The 20,003-nt window shown below is 38.3% G+C and overlaps 1 protein-coding gene across 1 annotated transcript in view; it reads left to right on the forward strand.

Annotated features, from left to right (window-relative positions):
* The window catches only part of ift81 (intraflagellar transport 81 homolog), a 71,737-nt gene that overhangs the window by 42,521 nt on the left and 9,213 nt on the right, over positions 1–20,003 (forward strand). Inside the window, exons 13-18 of the mRNA XM_073065617.1 lie at positions 57–185; positions 4,728–4,817; positions 5,280–5,366; positions 8,240–8,311; positions 8,397–8,482; positions 12,306–12,351. Coding sequence (XP_072921718.1) covers positions 57–185; positions 4,728–4,817; positions 5,280–5,366; positions 8,240–8,311; positions 8,397–8,482; positions 12,306–12,351 — 510 coding nt within the window. The remainder of the gene's footprint in view (positions 1–56; positions 186–4,727; positions 4,818–5,279; positions 5,367–8,239; positions 8,312–8,396; positions 8,483–12,305; positions 12,352–20,003) is intronic.

The following is a 20,003-nucleotide window of genomic DNA, read 5'->3' on the forward strand; positions in this document are numbered from 1 at the left end:
TCTTACCAGCTGAGATCCGTATATGGTAATCTTTGTCAAATTATTTGTGTTTACAGCAAGCGATTGAAGCAAAGCATGGTATTACAGGTTTCAGTGACACTCAAGAAGAGCTGGAGAGAGTATCTGCATTGAAGAGCGAGTTGGATGAAGTGAAGGGACGTACACTTGATGAAATGTCAGAAATGGTGATCCTTCTTTTTAAAAAGACTAAAATTAATTTAGTGTTTGGATATATATTAAGAGTTTACAATTTGTGGGGAACAGTTATAATAATTTAAATTATGGTAACTATGCTTCTTTCCACTACTTACCTAATACAGTTATAGATTGCCAGTGTTATTTGAGTCAAATATCCTTTAATAATAACATTCTATGAGGACAAATTACTGGCTGAAATATCTGTATGTTACACATTCCCACTCAATAATGCTTGAAAATATCCATTGTAGAGCTTTTCTTCTGCCCCCTGGATGAAATTGGCCCAGAGTTTGTAGATGGAACAAGAGTATAACTTCCAGCATTCACCACCATCGCTAACAGCAGCTTCTGATGTCCACCTGCATGCAATTAAACACAGAAGTCTGGAGGTTCCCTTGCGACTTCTTGTCAAGGCCATGTTGGGGGTCTCAAAGCTAAATCGTTAATTTGATGTGAGCTTTTTTGTGCTCGTCTTAGTGTAAGACCAATAAAATCTAAGTCCCCAATGAATGGAGTTTAACTGAACTCTCAACAGTAGGGTAATTAGAATTGCCAGTTAAATGCTTGTCAAATTGCATAATGAATAAGAAAAATCCATAATTATTGCCGAAGTACCTCTTAGTTCTGAAAATCTAACTTTATTTGTGCGCTCCTGAATTCTCTTAGAATAGTATTTTCAAGATTCATGGATTTTAAAATAAATTGTAAATATAATTTTATTTGATTGTTTATGATTTTTCAGCCTCTACCCTTCCGTTCTGTGATGTATTTAAAGATTATAAAAATTAGAACTATCAGAATCCTTCAGTTTGATTGTCCGATCAGCAGGTTTTGTGACGTAACTCTGCTGAATGTGGCAAGTCTTAAACAGAAACCATTTACTAACAGCTTGTACCGGATGAGGGGAAGTGTACTCCATTCAGTCCTGAAGGAGCAAGCACTGCTGCTTTATTGTTGAACAAAAAATCCATTCGGTTGATTATTTTATTTTTGTCTGGAGTTAATTCTGAACTTGATCTATACTGAATTCTGTAGCACTTAATCAGTATTCTGCACTTCTCAGAGCTATAGATATTTGCATAAAATATCCCATGCACACATTTAAAGGGGAGTATATAATATTTATCAGTTTCTATGCACTCTTAGCTCTTTTGCAGTGATCCCAGCACCGATTTTTAATGTTGTTTCATGAGAATGAGAAGTGCTAGGGAGTTTAGTCTACCGCAGATGGAACATCTTTGAATTTAACTATTCTTTTATTGAGACTGATGATGATAGCAACCAGTGATTCTCAGGAAGTGTTAAACATCAGCTCAAACGTTTCAGAAGTAAATAGTAAATGATCAACAGTAACTTGGGTGAAACGTGTTGTAAAAATATAATATTTATTGCACATAGTTTGTATTCTGGAGTTGCCTTTAAAATCAGTACATTTATGTTGTTCTGTGAAAATGTGTAAATATAATATCTCTTGTGTAAATATTTTATTAATTTTAATGAAGTGAACATTGAATGGAATTAATTTATTGAGGGGGAAGAAAGTGGACTTTAGAGTGCAGTCACTCATTCATGATTTCATGTAGATAATATGATCTGTTAAAGAGGTCTCAGTTTTTATTCTTTTTCTTCTTGGGCTCCTAGCTCCCAGGGGAGCAGAGGCCATTGACCTCCCATCTCCATCATCCAAAGTCAATGGTATGGTTGGAGTTCATCAAAGTTTCTGTAATCCATTGTACCCACTGTGCCTGGGATGGGCTTATACAGCTTCACCAGAGCCCTGTTAGCCAGCCTTGCCCGTTTCCACCTCTCACGACGGGGACGTAGCATTGGACTTTGAGAGGCCTTGACTTTTATGCTGGGAGCAAGAACTCTGCTTGGTTGACTTCAGTCTGAAAAACAAAAGTAAGATTGACGTGTTTAGAACCTGTGAAAGAATTGAACAAGTTTAAACAATCTTTTATCAAAGCAATAGATGTGTGAAAGCATGTAATAGTAATTTCTTATTAATCTTAAGCAGTCATTGAATTCAGAAAGGGGCAAGTGATTTAAGCTTTTGTCATCATGGTCCTCCAGAGTTATGATGTCTGGAACATTAAGCAATTAGAGAATATTGCAGAAGTTTATTTTTCATTACTGCTTAATTTCTTTTCCCACAATTTCTGAAAGGTACCAGGGAGAGATTTTTCAGTCACCAGGCTATCTCGCCCAAATGCTCATTAAGTTCCTTTGTTCATCTTTCAATAATTTGATCATAGCATTTATATGTAATCATTTTAGGAAAAAGAACATCTAAGCTCATTGAAATTTTAATGAAAGAAAATTACAGTGAATGAGTAACTACCAGTATATTTTTGTGTTAACACCTTAAACAGGGTGTCAGATGTTTTTTCATAACTTTCTGGCATCTTCAAGAAAAAAGATAGTCAACTAATGTTACATTGATTTCTAATTTAAAAATCGTGCATATTTTTCTGCTGTTAGAGAGTTAAATAGAAAGACAATTAATATCAAAATTCACCAAATTTGTACCCAAAATAATGTTGATGCCAAGAAGAACACATTAATTGATTCTGGAAGACTGGCAGATAGATTTTTGTATGTTAATTCAAATCATAGGCATTACATAAATGACTTGAAAATTGCAACTGTATGTGTCATTTTAGTGTTGTACTAAACTTTTAGAAATATGTGTGCATTAATGTGTAATTCCTTAAAATGTTTCCATTTAAATTAAGATGAGACCTTTTAAAAATCCTTTTCTTATCTGTGCGTGTTGCTTGGGGCCTTGTGTAACCTAGAAAAGATAGTTAGGCAGCTTACTTTCAGGCAGTGGCAGCAGATTAAACTCCATATTTGCATTAATGTGCTTAGCCGGTGTTCCATGACTATACGTGGTATTACAAACGAGGCTCGTGATATTCTGCAACCTTTTTTTAATAAAATAATGGCCCCCAACTTTTTCTCTCACTAGATAAAGAAGCTTCTTATTCACCATGAACATAAGAAAAAGAATGAGGAGGAGGACATTTGACCTCTTGTGCCTGCTCATTCATTCAATATTTATTTTACCATAACTTGCCTGCATTAATCCTATTTCCCTTGATTCCCTTAAAATCTAAAAATCTTGTGATTGAGTCTCCACAGCCCTACTGAATAAAGAACTCTGAAAATTCACCATTCTCTGGATGAAGAAACAGATGATCCTTACTTGGGGCCCAGAGACATCAGTCCAGGGAAACATCAACACTGATTCCATCTTGTTAGGCCTCATAAGAATTTTGTACATTTCAGTGAGATAACTTCTCAGTCTTCTAAACTCCATGATTATTAACCCAATCTGCTTAATCTCTCCTTGGAGAAATTGTCATTCCTGGGATCAATCTGGCAAACCTTAACTACCTTCCCTTTACCACAAGTATATTCCTCTTTAATAATGGAGATCCGTAAATAATTATCCATATTCGGATTCATTTCTTTGTCATATGTACATTGAAATGTACAGCAAAATGTGTCATTTTTCTCAACAACCAGTGCGACCCAACAACGGTTCATGATGATCCTAATCATCACTACCCTTCTACTCAAATTTTCTTGAAATAAATGCCAATGTCCTGTTTGCCTCCATAATTGACCACTGATCCTTTCAGTCAATTAACGGCGGTTGATGTATAAGGATACCCATTCCACCTGGTTGAACATGGCTTAAGTTTTTCAAATCAGAACAATAGGCAGATAGTTTGAGATCACACCTTTATAACAATTCTGTATTGGGAAGAGGAGTGTTTACATCAACAGCTTCTGAATTTCCATCTGTGAGTGTGGATCCCTGAAGTTGCTGCCAATTTTATCCAGAGGTAACATTAAACATTGTTATTACCATTACAAATTTTGAAGCAATATGTTCTTGCTGCAGGTAAAAGTACATTATTCTTTGTCCTACATCATATTTGTAATGTCAGTTTTTATCTTATGTGTCTGTGTACTTGTTATTATTTCTGGGTTTGCTTCTACATTTTTTAACCTTCTGTTTCTTTTATCATTTTAACCATTTTCTTGTGATTCTTTGTGTTGGCTCAAGTTAATTTCAGTGAAGACCTCAGATTAACAGAAAGCAGATTTTCAGATAATTGGTATGGGTTTCAGTCCAGTGATTTGAGAAAGTGCAAGAGAAAGATACCATCTAAATAAATCTTTCCTCTTTATCAATTTCATTACATAATCCTTCCCCAGGAAGGTCAGCCAAAGGGGCATGTATTCATTTGTACTTGGTCAATATTTACAACTGTTTGCCACATTGCTGTTCTTTCTCCCCCACCCCCACGTTTTAGATTCTCTATATAATATGTTTCTGCAATATAAGATTCATAAAAGAAGAGAAACAAAAAGCTGTGCATAAATGTATATTATTGGTGAAAATTTCAGTATGTAAATGGCAATTCTGCCAGTTTATAGCAAAAAAGAAATTGAAAAAGTGCCATAACTGTTAATGCATAGATCTTGTTTATTTTTGTGTGCCAATTTTTCTACAGATAAAGAAACTTAATAATAGTATTGCTGAAAAAAAATCTGCCTTGGCCCCAGTCATCAAAGAACTACGGCCATTGAGACAGAAATGCCAGGTGAGTGGTGGACTTTAAGCAACAATGAGAGTACTGTCGAAATATGTTGCTTCTTGCCCTTCTTTTGGCTGGTTGCCAAGTTACTGCACTAACTTAGTCAAAACAGTAAGTGCAATAACTTCCATTGTGTCAGTTGGCAGACAATTTGCCATCTTTGCATTACTCACAAAGTAGCTACGAAAGTACAGGAAAGTGTTCGAACGAGTGTTGTTTGGAGAATAATTAGGCTTAACCAAACAGATTCCATGCTGAACACCAGGATGAATCCTGCAAGTAACAATATTTCACTCCACATACAAGGATGTGAAGCCACCTGTTTGGTTTACACATGAACTTGGATGTGTAAATTTATTTCAGAATGCAAGGTCTTGACTTGTGATTGACAAGGACATACATTGTTTGAGTGTCGCATGCTGCTAGTTCACAGTTTCATTTACATGACAGTTTGCCCTTTCACATTAGGAACTAACTCAAGAGTATGAAGAAAAAAAAGCACTCTATGACAGCTGTGCAGCAGGCTTGGAAAGCAACCGATCTAAGCTTGAACAGGTAAATAAATGTCATAATTTAATCCACATATGCGATAATTCCTATGCCCATTTTAGACTTTTTACTCTACTTGGATAATTTAGAGGGATTTTTTAATGCACTTACATGCAATACAGAACATTTTGTAAAACTGCAACCTAGACTGAAGGAAAGGACTCGCCCCAGAATTCTGCCTGAGTTTTGCTAAATCAGTGCAAGCAGTAATTGAACATGTCTATGACTTAGTGTTAATTTTCAAGAGCTTGTAAATATTGATAGAACTGATTAAGAATTGTGTAGTATTATTACATCCTTACAATCTCTCTACATAGAACATTTTAGTTTCTTTTTGTTTAACTTGACAGTTATGGGTTAAAGTTTCACTCCTGTTACTTGTGCACAAAAATCTAGGGTAACACTTTAGTCAACAGCTTCCTTTGCTTTAAAAATCCCAAAGCTCTATTTTAAAGAAGTGCAACAGGGTCACCGCAGTGTTCTGGCGAGAATGCTTCTGCCAATGTAGATCATTCACTCACTATTTCTAAGATACATTATCTGGTCCTTATCTCGTCGCTGCTAATGGAAGTTTGCTGTGCACCTCTTTGAGTGTAAAGCATTTTTAGGATATCTTGAAAAGAGTGTGAAGATGTATCTTGTTGTACTTGTAAGTTCATTTTCTTTTGAAGCTGTGTTTGTTTCCGATATAGTCAGTGCAAGGATAGCTAACTGTGGTAATTCTCTGTTCAGTCATTTTGTATTGATCAGTCTGAGTTTCCTCAAACTGGAATCTGGTTTACTAAAACAACATCAGGCTTTAGCTATCTGTTAATAGTTCTTGCCTTCTGATGGCATTCACCAATGTGAAATATCAAACTATTTCTAATAGATAGATAGATAGATACTTTATTCATCCCCATGGGGAAATTCAACATTTTTTCCAATGTCCCATACACTTATTGTAGCAAAACTAATTACATACAATACTTAACTCAGTAAAAATATGATATGCATCTAAAATCACCCTCTCAAAAAGCATTAATAATAGCTTTTAAAAAGTTCTTAAGTAGTTTACTTAAATACATTGAGTCCTAACCCCGGCACTTTAACATATCTTACTCCTGGCGGTTGAATTGTAAAGCCGAATGGCATTGGGGAGTATTGATCTCTTCATCCTGTCTGAGGAGCATTGCATCGATAGCAACCTGTCGCTGAAACTGCTTCTCTGTCTCTGGATGGTGCTATGTAGAGGATGTTCAGGGTTTTCCATAATTGACCGTAGCCTACTCAGCGCCCTTCGCTCTGCTACTGATGTTATACTCTCCAGTACTTTGCCCACGACAGAGCCCGCCTTCCTTACCAGCTTATTAAGACGTGAGGCGTCCCTCTTCTTAATGCTGCCTCCCCAACACGCCACCACAAAGAAGAGGGCGCTCTCCACAACTGACCTATAGAACATCTTCAGCATCTCACTACAGACATTGAATGACGCCAGCCTTCTAAGGAAGTACAGTCGACTCTGTGCCTTCCTGCACAAGGCATCTGTGTTGGCAGTCCAGTCTAGCTTCTCGTCTAACTGTACTCCCAGATACTTGTAGGTCTTAACCTGCTCCACACATTCTCCATTAATGATCACTGGCTCCATATGAGGCCTAGATCTCCTAAAGTCCACCACCATCTCCTTGGTCTTGGTGATATTGAGACGCAGGTAGTTTGAGTTGCACCATATCACAAAGTCCTGTATCAGTTTCATTTTTTTAAATTTCAATTACCCGTTTTTGTCCTAGAATTTCTGGAAAATACCATTAGTGGTACTGCAGCATACTTCATCATTTCCCCCTTGCCCAGGAGGGGAAATTTAAATGCAATTAATTGGCAAAGATTTTACTAAGATCAATCATTTTTGTTAATTGTTTCAATTGTTTCCACCACTTGTGGAAAACGTCCACCGATCTTCTCTGTTTCTCACTTGCAGAACATCACTTAATACAAAAGACCAGAATCTCTGTGTTTTCAGGCATGTGAATAATGCGTTCATCTAGGTTTATGCCCAGAACATTAAGTAAATAAGACTTCAGGAACTTTGCATATTTTCTGAGATTTTTTTTGTTTGTCATTGTAGCCTGCCCTACTCTCATTTGACTTGAATACTTGAGAATTCAAAGACTAGGAAAGACCTTCCCTATATTAAATACATCAAGAGGCCCTGAGGATAAGATCATGTTGCAAAATTATCCTTGTTGATGACAGTTCATCGTCATTTTATTGCCCACAAAGAACTGTTGCTGCCAGTGTCACTTGGCCTTCTGGGATACTTGGGTAGTATATTTTGCGACCAAAGAAATTCGAATTTTCTGTTCAGATTAGTGATAGACAGGTTCAGCGTATACAGTGCAACCAAACGGAGTTGCTTTCCATTTAGGGAATATTGAGAAGGTTTCAGCTTATCCATTGCTACCAAATAGAGCCACTGTCCATTTGGGGAATGTTAATAATTCTGTGGAGTTACTGCAAAATCATAATTTTTTGTTAGTTGGGAGGATTTAGAACCTTTTGAATAGAAAACATCTTCTCTAGATTTGCTTGCTATAAGAGATTATTGTTTAAAAAAATGACATAGCTCTTAAAAGGTTTGCTGATTAAAGTTAACTGGCAATTTTTAGGAAGGCTGGTAAAAATATTTCTATAATTATTGTTTGTAGGTAGGATTTCATTGAGTAAATTATAAATACTTTTTGGTAGGAAAGATCATTATATTTTTACTTTAATGATCAACTATATTCAAAAGGATAGTCGACTAAAATATGTGTAATATTGATTGTTTATAATATTTAAAATGTAGTTTGTGATTAAATTTCTCTCAGATAAAGTGATTCTTAAATGAGAACCTTTTTCAGGAAGTCCAAGGTCTCAGAGAAGAATGTGCTCAGGAGGAAACTAGATACCATTATACCAACTGCTTGAGAAGGGTATAAAAAACTCTTGTAACTTCCTATTGATTTTATTAGCTTTGGGAAAGCATTGCAGAGATGAAAGTTGTTTTCTGTTGAACAGATTACTGAAAGACAGATACAGCGTGCTGCTGATGAAATGAAACTATACGTATCTGCAGATCCACAAGAAAGAAGGAAAGCTATGAGGTACCTGCAAGTTTAAGTACTTATGTTTTTATGTGTATGTATATTTTCTGTGGATATCTATTTAATAACTTGTGCAACAGTTTCCTTTTAGTCTGGGAAATAACATTTCCTTGCAGTATATTTATAAAATTTTGCATCTGAGCCATCATTAATGGAGCATGTTATATCTCTGTTCTGTTTCATTATATCTCTTGCCTCTGTCATGTTTGAATTCCTTAAAGTTCTTTATTGTTTGCTGTACTTGTCACCTTTCTCAATGAAAAGCTTTTCTGATCTTCTACCACCTTCCCATTTGGGTGCTGATGGAGAGCCATCAATTAATGAATTACAAATAAAAAATAAGAAAGAACAACAGGAGCTGGAAATATGAAATAAACCAGAAAGAGCTGTAAAAACACCAGCAGATTAAGTAGCATCTGTGAAAGAAAGCCAGAGTAGTGTTAGGTTTCAGGTTGAAGACTATTCATCAAAACAGGGGAAAGAGGATCACTACTGACACCTGCCTTTATTCCAGTCACTGATTTCATTTTTAATGCACCCTAGTAATTTTTTGGACCTATGTGTCAGGCGAGAGGACACATAACAAACGAATGATGTGTTCAGGCAGAGAAGAATTATTTTTTATAATGGAAAAGTAGTCAAGGCACTCATCATGAGAATGAGATCTTAATGTTCACTAGCTCTATAGAGCATTTGTATTTGGTGTTATGTTTTTATGTGTCCTGAAAAAAACACCATTTGCAATCTCATGTACCCTGTTTTGTGTGATGTATCTTATGACTCAAGAGATCCAGGAGTGGTTTGGTTGTTAGATGAAAGCCAGCCTGTGATAGTGATTGGAGAATGAAATGTTAGCTCTGTTTTGCTTTCCACAGTGGCCACCTGACTTGTAGTGTGTTGCTATTTTTATATTAATAAAGTCTGTGATTTCTGTCCAAATTCTGGGGTTAATCAGTTGCCATAAAAGTAAAGTGCACTGCCACAAGACTTTGAACAGATGAGAATAGGATGGGAAGTGTGTGTTATCAACATGATAAATTGGAGAATGAGTAGGCAACTTGGTTCTACAAGCCCGCTCTGCTTTTTGTCAAGATCATGGCTGATATTTCACCTTACTACTGTTTTCTTGTACTTAAAAGGGAATGTACCTTGATCCTCTTAATAATGAAAATCTATCAACTTCCTTTTTTGAATAAAATAACAAACTGAGCCTTCTATAGCTTTGTGGGGTAAAGAAATCCATTTACCACCCTCTACATGAATAAATTTTGCCTCATCTTAGTCCTAAATAGGTTACTCAATCTTCTGAAATTGTGACTCTGCTGCTAAACTCCTTGGCCAAGGGGAAACATTCACCCTATATCTACTCTGTCAAGCCCTATAAGAATTCTGAACATTTCAAACAATCTGTATGTTCATATGACTGCAGAGAATACTGTCCCTTGAACCTCTTCTTTTACAGCAAACCTACCACAATGGAACCAATCTGGTTAATCTTTGAATTCTCTTAATGACAAGAATATCCTTCTTTCAGTAAGGAGATAAAAAACTATACAATTTTCCAGGTACTGTCTCAGCAAGGTTAGATAAGGTACCTTTTCTCCTGGATTCAAATGAGGCCAAAATACCATTTACCATGTCTGTATGTTGTCTTTCAGTAATCCATAGACACCTAGGTCCATTTAAACATCAGCATTTCCTAGTTCTTACCATTTATAAATCATTCTGGTTTTCTCTTTTAATGCACCAAAAAAATGGATAATATTAACACAAAGTACACTGCAGATGCTGTGGTCAAATCAACACGTACAAACAAGCTGGAGGAACTCAGTATCCGGATGCTGCCCGACCTGCTGAGTTCCTCCAGCTTGTTAGTACGTGTTGAAATGGATAATGTACTTGTCCACTTATTCAACTTGTCTATGTTCCTTTGAACCTTCTTTATTTCCTCCTCCTTATTCACAATAATGCCTACTTTTGATTTATCAACAGGGAAAATCAGTCTTTACCCTTGCTCCCTCCATCCAGTCAAATTGTTGATTTGATTCGAGAATGTAAGACCATAAGATATAAGAGCAGAATTCAGCCATTTGACCCATTGAGTCTGCTCCGCAATTTCATCTGTCCATCTTAAGTAGTAGGACATTTACTACCCACTGATCCGCAAGGGTAATCCTAAAATCTGTGGTGTTTTGTAATTTGATAACCAGAGTGTTATAACTGCCTTTCAAACTCTGGAGGTAGACTATTAGGTCCTTTGAAATTACCCCTCATTTTTAAATTTCTTCATTTTTTTTGAGCACCTTTTTAACTATACTTATTTCCTATATTTGTACATTCTCCCTAAATCTTTGGTTCTCTGGTATTTCTAGCATGCTTGTTGTCTCATTTCACAAAAAGACATGCGTAACGTAGTTACTTATTTCTTCTACCATTTCCTCATTCTCCATTGTAAATTCATCTGCCTCGTCTGTAAGGGATTCGGATTTAGATTCTCCAGTCATTTTGTTTTTACAAACATTTGCAGCAGTTTCTGTCAGTGCCCAACAATGGCATGGGGGCGGGCCTTACCCACATATCACCGTAGCAACTGCCCTCACAGGCACCCTCACCATACTGAGCCACGGGGCATCTCATTGCTACATCCATACCAGGTGTCCAGGGCAGCCGCAGGGAGGGCAGGAGTTCACTGGCACGTCAGTGTTGTCAGTCCGTAATACTGTAATATTTATAGAGTTGTTTCCACAACCACTCTTGTTCTTGGGAATACAACTTGAGCACTGCAAGTTACGGGTCCATACTGATTACAGTTCTCTATGCTTATCCTCTTACTCTTGTTATATGCTCCTCTTTGCTGTTTTTTTCCTTTTGCTGTACTCAACATTGCAGCTACTATTTGATGGCGTATGAATAATGCCAACAATGTTTTCAGCCTTTGCTGTTTCCCAAACCTAAACTGATTCCAAGATTACATCATGATATGCTCAGCCAAGATTACTTTTCACCAGTGTAATCTCATCACTAATAGTTCTACCCCACCTCCTTTTCCATTTTGTCTTCGTAAGTTTTGAATATTCATCCAGCATTTTGTGTGTATTGCTTGAACGTTCAACTCTCGGCTTTGGGCACCTAGAGCCATGTTTCTATAATGGCAATTTCATCACAGCTGTGTCATTAATTCGTCCACTGTCTGGAAAGTACTATGAGCATATGAGAATCTTTTAATGTTACTGTTTAAAAATTTTAAAGAACCTTGATCCCGTTTCCTCTTTGCCCTTATTTCCACTGTATATTTATGTTGCTTACTTCCAGATTTGTTGCTATTCCTTTGATGTTCCTGTAGATCAGGAACAATATTAAGACAGTAAAAAGATAATGAGGACTCATCCCTTTTATATAAGATTTCTACTTGTGATACTGTAATAGCACTGAATAACAAATCTGTGTTTCATTTAAAAATACACATTATTACAGTTATTTTCCTTAATTTCCCATAGAAATATTATGGCATCCACAACAATTATACTGCTTTCCACCATTTCTAAAAGGAAGAAGTGTTTTACAGCATACATCTCTATGTTGGCAGGATTTAATTGTATTTTGATGTTCTAAAGCAGTCAACCAGCACTGAAATTGTTGTAAGAACTTAGAAAATAGCCTTGCAATATGACTGATATTAATTGCCTGACAGGAACATTCAATTTCTCAACAAAGTGCTGATACAATATTGAAGTGTTTCAACAAATTGTTTACTATACGAGTCAAGTAATAAATTCTAAAGCAGAATATGTACTTAACTTAGTAATTACTTTGCATCTTTCAGGGAGCAATATAATCGAAATATCCTGGAGCAAGAAAATCTGGGGAAGGTGAGTATCTGTACAATAGGCCATGTTGGGAATGTTGCTGCATGGGGAAAATCTATATTAACTAACACATTGTTTCTGGCAGACAGCGAAGGATTTAGCCAGCTGTCCAGAATCCTGGCACAGCAAACCAGAAAGAAAACTTGGCAGATGACATTGGTAACTAATCTCTTGAGAAATGACAATATCAGCAATTGTGACTTCAAGGAACAGCATGAACTGTACCATTAAAGCCAGCATGTCATTACCAACAATAGTTGCATTACAAGTTGCTTTTATAACTATTGTGTATTAGTTGTAAGTTGTTGGTGCTACAAACACAAGTTATAGATTAAGTAAACAAATTTTTAAAGCTACCAGGATCTAAATATACTCAGTTGTTGCAAGGAGTTAGGGTAATATTTGTTTGCTTAGGGCAGCATATGATTATTCCCACATGGCTTTGCTGACGCAGATTCACATACTCTGGACCTCAGACTAATATTTTTCAGCTCCATTTTCTTTAAAACTTTTATTGTATGGTTGGTGTTCCTTAATGCAATCTAAATGTTTGTTCAGGTTCTATACTGTGATAATATAGTTGAAAGTTTCTTTTATATTTAAATGGGAAATGATCTCAAGGCAATCTCTACCAAATTTTGATGGAAATGTTTAGTCATTTTCACTCTGATTTTATTAGTATTTTGGTGCAATAAATCTTCTAACATTTTCAGAGGTGGTTCCATGGTTGTAATCGATAATCTGGCAGCAGATTTTAAGAATCTTAGATGATACATATTTTTGTTAACTTTTTAATGGTTATTATGCAGTATTGTAATAAATTTTCCAGTGAACTTGGTAAGTTTAAGGGGGCAATGGGAATGGGGCTTTGGTCTATTTAAAGAGAGCATATGAACTGGGGCTTAGTGAGCATAAAGGGACTGAGTTTCAAGGGATTGAGGGAACCAGAGCCCTAGTGAGCAGAAGGAGCGGAGGAACTGGAACCCCCATGAGTTTCAATGGAACACAATAAATATCACAGTATACCAAATGGTGAATCACCTGGATTGTTGAAGAGCAGTTTATCAAAGTTTTATTCTATATTTATTAAATTGCTTGAAACAGTTTTTTTTTTAAGTTTAAGTTAGCTGCCAAAAAGAGTAAATTACCCTAACAGACTAGATTTGTTCTCAATTATGTTGTGAGGTTGAAGAATGGGCAACTGTTATTTTTAAAATCTACATCCATTGCACCAAGAAGCAGATATCGTATTTGTGTAATATAACACTATGAACTTTTTAACACTACTTAAAGTTGTACATGAAGGTTTAAAATAATAGAACACTTAAGAGCCTATGAGTTGACTGGGATAATGTTTCTCTTTACGCTCCTGAAAATCTAGCTACGGGCAAAGACTCAAGAATGTGTGTTTAGGCATACAATATGTTGCTTCTTATTTTCCACTTTGCTACTTCAGCAGTGGTTATTGTTGTAGATGAAACACAAAAACAAATTTAGTCTATTTGTAGTGCCTTATAGAAGCTAGAAATATACTCAGTGGCCATTTTATTGGTACCACTTTAGCTAATAAAGTGGTCACTGAGTGTATTATCATCGTCTTCTGCTGCTGTTGCCCAGTCATTTCAAGGTTTGACATGTTGTGCATTCAGAGATGCTCTTCTGTACACCACTGTTGTAACACGTGGTTATTTGAGTTACTGTCGCCTTCTTGTCAGCCTGAACCAGTCTGACCATTCTCTTCTGACCTCTTGCTTAACAAGGTATTTTCGCCCACAGAACTGTAGCTCACTGGATGTTTTTTCTTGATGTTCATCCTATTCTCTGTAAACTCTAGAGATTGTAGTGAGTGAAAATCCCAAGAGATCAACAGTTTCTGAGATCAAACCACCCCATCTGGCATCATCAATCAGTCCACAGTCAAAGTCACTTAGATCACATTTCTTTCCCCATTCTGATGTTAGATCTGAACAACTACTGAACCTCTAGAACCATGTCTGCATGCTTTTATGCATTGAGTTGCTGCCAGATGATTGGCTAATCATATATTTGCATTAACGGCAGGTGCTCCTAATAGATATTATTAGAAACCAGGCCAGTTCTGCAGATGTGTTTCGGTAATTATGTATTTTGCTTAATTCAGTAACATTTTGATTGGACCATTTTAAATATTAATACTAAGTAATGCTGGTGCAATATATTTATTGTGCAATAATTGGGGTTTATAATCTTACAAAGGAATGTAAAGGGAAAATACAAATGTGGAGGTGAAACTGGAATTGGGTCAAATATTCTTTGGTCTAGGTTTTCTAAATTTGATGTAATATTTCTAATCTACTTAAACTGGGTCATGGCCTATTTTTTCCTAACTTTATGAAGTAACGGGGAAAACTATGAATATTGTCTGCAGCTTTTCTGGGTGATTCAACAGAACCAATTGAATCAAATATTTAGTAAAACTAAAAGCTTTAATATTTAAGTTAGAATATGAAATATTTACCTTGATTAGAATAAAATAATGTAATTGGTGCATTTTGTTTTATAAATCCAATGTTCAAAGTTCAAAGTAAATTTATTATCAAAAGTACATACATGTCACCATATACAACGCTGGGATTCATTTTCTTGCAGGCATACTCAACAAATCCATAATGAAATAATAATAATAGAATCCATGAAAGACTACACCCAACAAGACTGACAAACAACCAGTCTTCAAAACTGTGCAAATACAAAAAGAAAGAAATAATAATAATAGTGAATAAATAAGCAATAAATGTTGAGAACATGGGATGAAGAGTCTTTCAAAGGACTCCACAGGTTGTGGGAACATTTCAATGATGGGGCAAGTGAAGTTATCCCGTTTGGTTCAAGAGCATGATGGTTGAGGGGGTAATAACTTCCTGAACCTGGTGGTGTGAATCCTGAGGCTCCTGTACCTTCTTCCTGATGGCAGCAGTGAGAAAAGAGCATACCCTGGGTGGTAGGGTCTCTGATGATGAATGCTGCTTTCATGTGATGAACCTTCATGTAGATGTGCTCAATGGTGGGGCCATATCCACTACTTTTTATAGGATTTTCCATTCAAGGGCATAGGTTTTTGCATACCAGGCCGTGATGCAGCCAGTCAATATGCTCTCCACTACACATCTATAGAATTTTGTCAAAGTTTTTAATGTCATGCTGTAGCTTCACAAACTCCTAAGGAAGTAGAGGAGTTGCCATGCTTTCTTTATAATTGCACTTACGTGCTGAACACAGGACAGGTCTTTTGAAATAATAACACCAAGAAATTTTGAAGTTGCTGACCCTCTCCACCTGTGATCCTCCAATGAGGACTGGCTCATGTACCTCCCGTTTCCTCCTCCTGAAATCAATAATCAGCTCCTTGGTCTTGCTGACATTGAGTGAGATGTTGTTGTTGTGGCACCACTGAAACAGATTTCCAATCTACCTCCTATATGCTGATTCATCAGCACTTTCGATGCGGCGTACAACAGTGGTGTTGTCAGCAAGCTTAAATACGGGATTGGAGCTGTGATACGCCTCACAGTCATAAATAGAAAGTGTGTAGACCAGATGGCTAAGCACAGGTCCTTGTAATATACCTGTGTTGGTGGTGATTGTAGATGTTGGTGATGATTTTCCAATCCAGACTGATGGGGTCTGCAAGTGAGGAAATCATGGATCCAATTGTACAAGCAAGTATTGAGGCCAAGGTCTTGAAGCTTATTGATTAGTTCTGAGGGGATGATGGCATCGAATCCAGAATGACTTAGGAAATACACAACCTTTGCCTTCCATTAAAACCATGAATTTGAGTCAGATATGCCTCAGTCCTTCATGAAATAAAGCTCCATTACCAATGCACTTTTTCCCCTATCACAAACATTTACATCCCTAATAGTAACTGTTCCTGTGACATGTTCAAGTGAGAGTTCTTCATTCCAAGTTTGACACTTCTACTGTAACTAATTTTATACACCCGTTATGGCCTGCAAAGAATTTCTCTAATAAAAACACAAAATGCTGGCAGAACTCAGCAGGCCAGACAGCATCTATGAGAGGAGGTAGTGACAATGTTTCAGGCCGAAACCCTTCATCAGGAGTGAAGTAACATGGGATGGTCGAGGAGGGATAAGAAGTGGGGGGAGGGATGAAGTAGAGAGCTGGGAAGTGATAGGCTGAAGGGAAATAGGCTAGGTGGAGAATTATGGGAAATAAAAGAGAAAGAAAGGTAGGGCTGGGGAGAGATTATAGTGAGGGGGGAAAAAGAGAGAGAAAGAGAACCAGACTAAAATTATAGATAGGGATGGGGTAGGGGGGGCAGGGGTATAAATGGAGGTCTGTGAGTTGAATGTTCATGCCGGCAAGTAGGAGGCTACCTAGGCGGGAGATAAGGTGTTGCTCCATCAACCTGTGTGTGGCCTCATCTTGACGGTAGAGGAGGCCATGGATAGACATATCAGAGTGGGAGTGGTCTGTGGAATTGAAGTGTGTGGCTACAGGGAGATCCCGCCACTGCTGGAGGACTGAGCACCGGTGTTCGGTGAAATGGTCTCCCAGTCTGCGGCGGGTCTCCCCAATGTATAAATGGCCACATCGGGAGCACTGGATACAGTATATCACCCCAGTTGACTCGCAGGTGAAGTGGTGCCTCACCTGAAAGGACTGTCTGGGGCCTGGGATGGTGGTGAGGGAAGAAGTGTGGGGGCAGGTGTAGCACTTCTTCCGTTTGCAGGGATAAGTTCCTGGAGGGAGGTCGGTGGGGAGGGATGGGGGGGGGGGGGGGAAAAGAATGGACGAGGGAGTCGCGTAGGGAGCGATCCCTGCGGAAAGCCGAGAGTGGGGGTGAGGGGAAAATGTGCCTAGTGGTGGGATCCCGTAGGAGGTGGCGGAAGTTACGGAGGATTATACGTTGGATCTGTAGGCTGGTAGGGTGATAGGTGAGGACCGGAGGACTCTATCCCTGGTGGGCTGGCAGGGGGATGGGGTGAGGGCGGAGGTGCGTGAAATACAGGAGATGCGATGGAGGGCAGAGTTGATAGTGGACGAAGGGAAGCCCCTTTCTTTAAAAAAGGAAGACATCTCCTTTGTCCTATAATGAAAGGCCTCATCCTGAGAGCAGATGCGGCGGAGGCAGAGGAATTGAGAGAAAGGGATAGTATTTTTGCAGGAGACAGGGTGGGAGGAGGAATAGTCTAGGTACCCTACCAGCCTACAGATCCAACGTATAATCCTCTGTAACTTCCGCCACCTCCTGCAGGATCCCATCACCAGACACATCTTCTCCTCACCCCCACTCTCGACTTTCCACAGGAATCGCTCCCTACGCGACTCCCTTGTCCATTCATCCCCCCCCATCCCTCCCCACCGACCTCCCTCCAGGAACTTATCCCTGCAAACGGAAGAAGTTCTACACCTGCCCCCACACTTCTTCCCTCACCACCATCCTAGGCCCCAGACAGTCCTTTCAGGTGAGGCACCACTTCACCTGCGAGTCAACTGGGGTGATATACTGTATCCAGTGCTCCCGATGTGGCCATTTATACATTGGGGAGACCCGCCGCAGACTGGGAGACCGTTTCGCCGAACACCGGCGCTCGGTCTTCCAGCAGAGGCGGGATCTCCCTGTGGCCACACACTTCAATTCCACAGAACCCTCCCACTCCGATATGTCTGTCCATGGCCTCCTCTACCGTCAAAATGAGGCCACACACAGGTTGATGGAGCAACACCTTATCTCCCGCCTAGGTAGCCTCCTACCTGCCGGCATGAACATTCAACTCGCAGACCTCCGTTGATACCCCTGCCCCCCCTTACCCCATCCCTATCTTTAATTTTAGTCTGGTTCTCTTTCTCTTTTTCCCCCCTCACTATAATCTCCCCCCCAGCCCTACTTTTCTTTCTCTTTTATTTCCCATAATTCTCCACCTTCCCCCAGCCCATTTCCCTCCGGCCTATCACTTCCCAGCTCTCTACTTCATCCCTCCCCCCCACTTCTTATCCCCCCTCTACCATCCCATGTTACTTCACTCCTGATGAAGGGTTTCGGCCCGAAACGTCGTCACTACCTCCTCCCATAGATGCTGTCTGGCCTGCTGAGTTCTGCCAACATTCTGTGTTTTTATTTATTTCCAGCATCTGCAGATTCACTCGTGTTGCTAAAGAACTTCTCTAATTGCTTATGGTGGGGCTAAAGGTCTCCTTTTGTGCTCTATTAGAACAATTCTTCTCCTGATAGCATTAACTTAGAAAAAACTCTTTAAAGACATCCTATTCATCGAAACAACTGTTTTCTGAATAACTCATTTCTGTATATGTCACTCTCCATTCTCTTTGAGAATTGAATGAGTCTTGTGTGTCCATTCTTCCCTGGTAATCCAAGAATGGAAATTTGTGATTAGCCTCACAAATGAAGTGAGAAGGATAAAGTAGATTTTTAAAAATTACATTAAAGGTGTTGGGAAATAAGGTTCAATAAGTGCAGGCAAAATGAGACTGCATTTCCAGGTCATTGTTTAAAATAATAAGTGATAAGATAATATTTCATTAAGGGAGTCAAGATTCCATGGTTAAAGCTATTTTGTTAGTTTTAGTTATGTTGGACAATTTTACCAGGGCACTAGGGCTCCAGACTGAATGCTTAAAAATAAATTATAAAGAAATTCCACTTGTAGACAACTTGTCACTTGTTTTTTAGCAATATCAGACAAGGGTCAAGAATGTGGTTAACTGCTGAAATGTTTGCAACTTCAACATTGTACCTCTCTTGTGAACTTACCACCAAGATACTTTGAATGGCATAGTATTATATCAATGTCATTGGAGACATTGGAAGAAATTGTGTGTGTGAAGTTCTGGTCACCACATTACAGGAAAGATGTCAAAGCTTTGGAGAAAGTGCAGAAGAGTTTCACCAAGATATAGCCTTGATTAGAAAGTGTTCGCTATAGGAGAGGTTGAACAGACTTGAACTGTTTTCTCTGGAATGTCAGAAGCTGACAGTTGTTATGATCGAAGTATAAATTATAGTCTAAATAGTCAGAGCCCATTTTTCCAGGGAGGAAATGTCAGATACTAGAGGGCATATTTAAAGTTGGAAGCTTAAAGGAGATTTATGTGGCAAGTTCTTTAAACAGAGACTGATAAGTGTCTGGAACACATTGCCAGGGGATGTGGTGGAAGCAGATATGACAGCAACATTTAAAAATCATTCAGATAGACATTGGAACAAACAGGGTGAGGGATATAAAACATGTTGCAGGCAGATGTACAGTTTAAATTGGCATCCTGCTCAGCACAGAGATTGCAGGTCAGAGGGATTGTTACTATGCTGTAATGTTCTATGTACTATGTTCTGTGTTGTCCAGTGCTTTGAAGGACAGGGATTATTGCTATCGATGCAATGCTCCTCAGACAGGATGAAGAGATCAATACTCCCCAATGCCATTCGGCTTTACAATTCAACCGCCAGGAGTAAGATATGTTAAAGTACCGGGGTTAGGACTCAATGTATTTAAGTAAACTACTTAAGAACTTTTTAAAAGCTATTATTAATGCTTTTTGAGAGGGTGATTTTAGATGCATATCATATTTTTACTGAGTTAAGTATTGTATGTAATTAGTTATGCTACAATAAGTGTATGGGACATTGG

This window comes from Hemitrygon akajei, chromosome 14, assembly GCF_048418815.1.
Source record: "Hemitrygon akajei chromosome 14, sHemAka1.3, whole genome shotgun sequence".
Classification (NCBI taxonomy): domain Eukaryota; kingdom Metazoa; phylum Chordata; class Chondrichthyes; order Myliobatiformes; family Dasyatidae; genus Hemitrygon; species Hemitrygon akajei.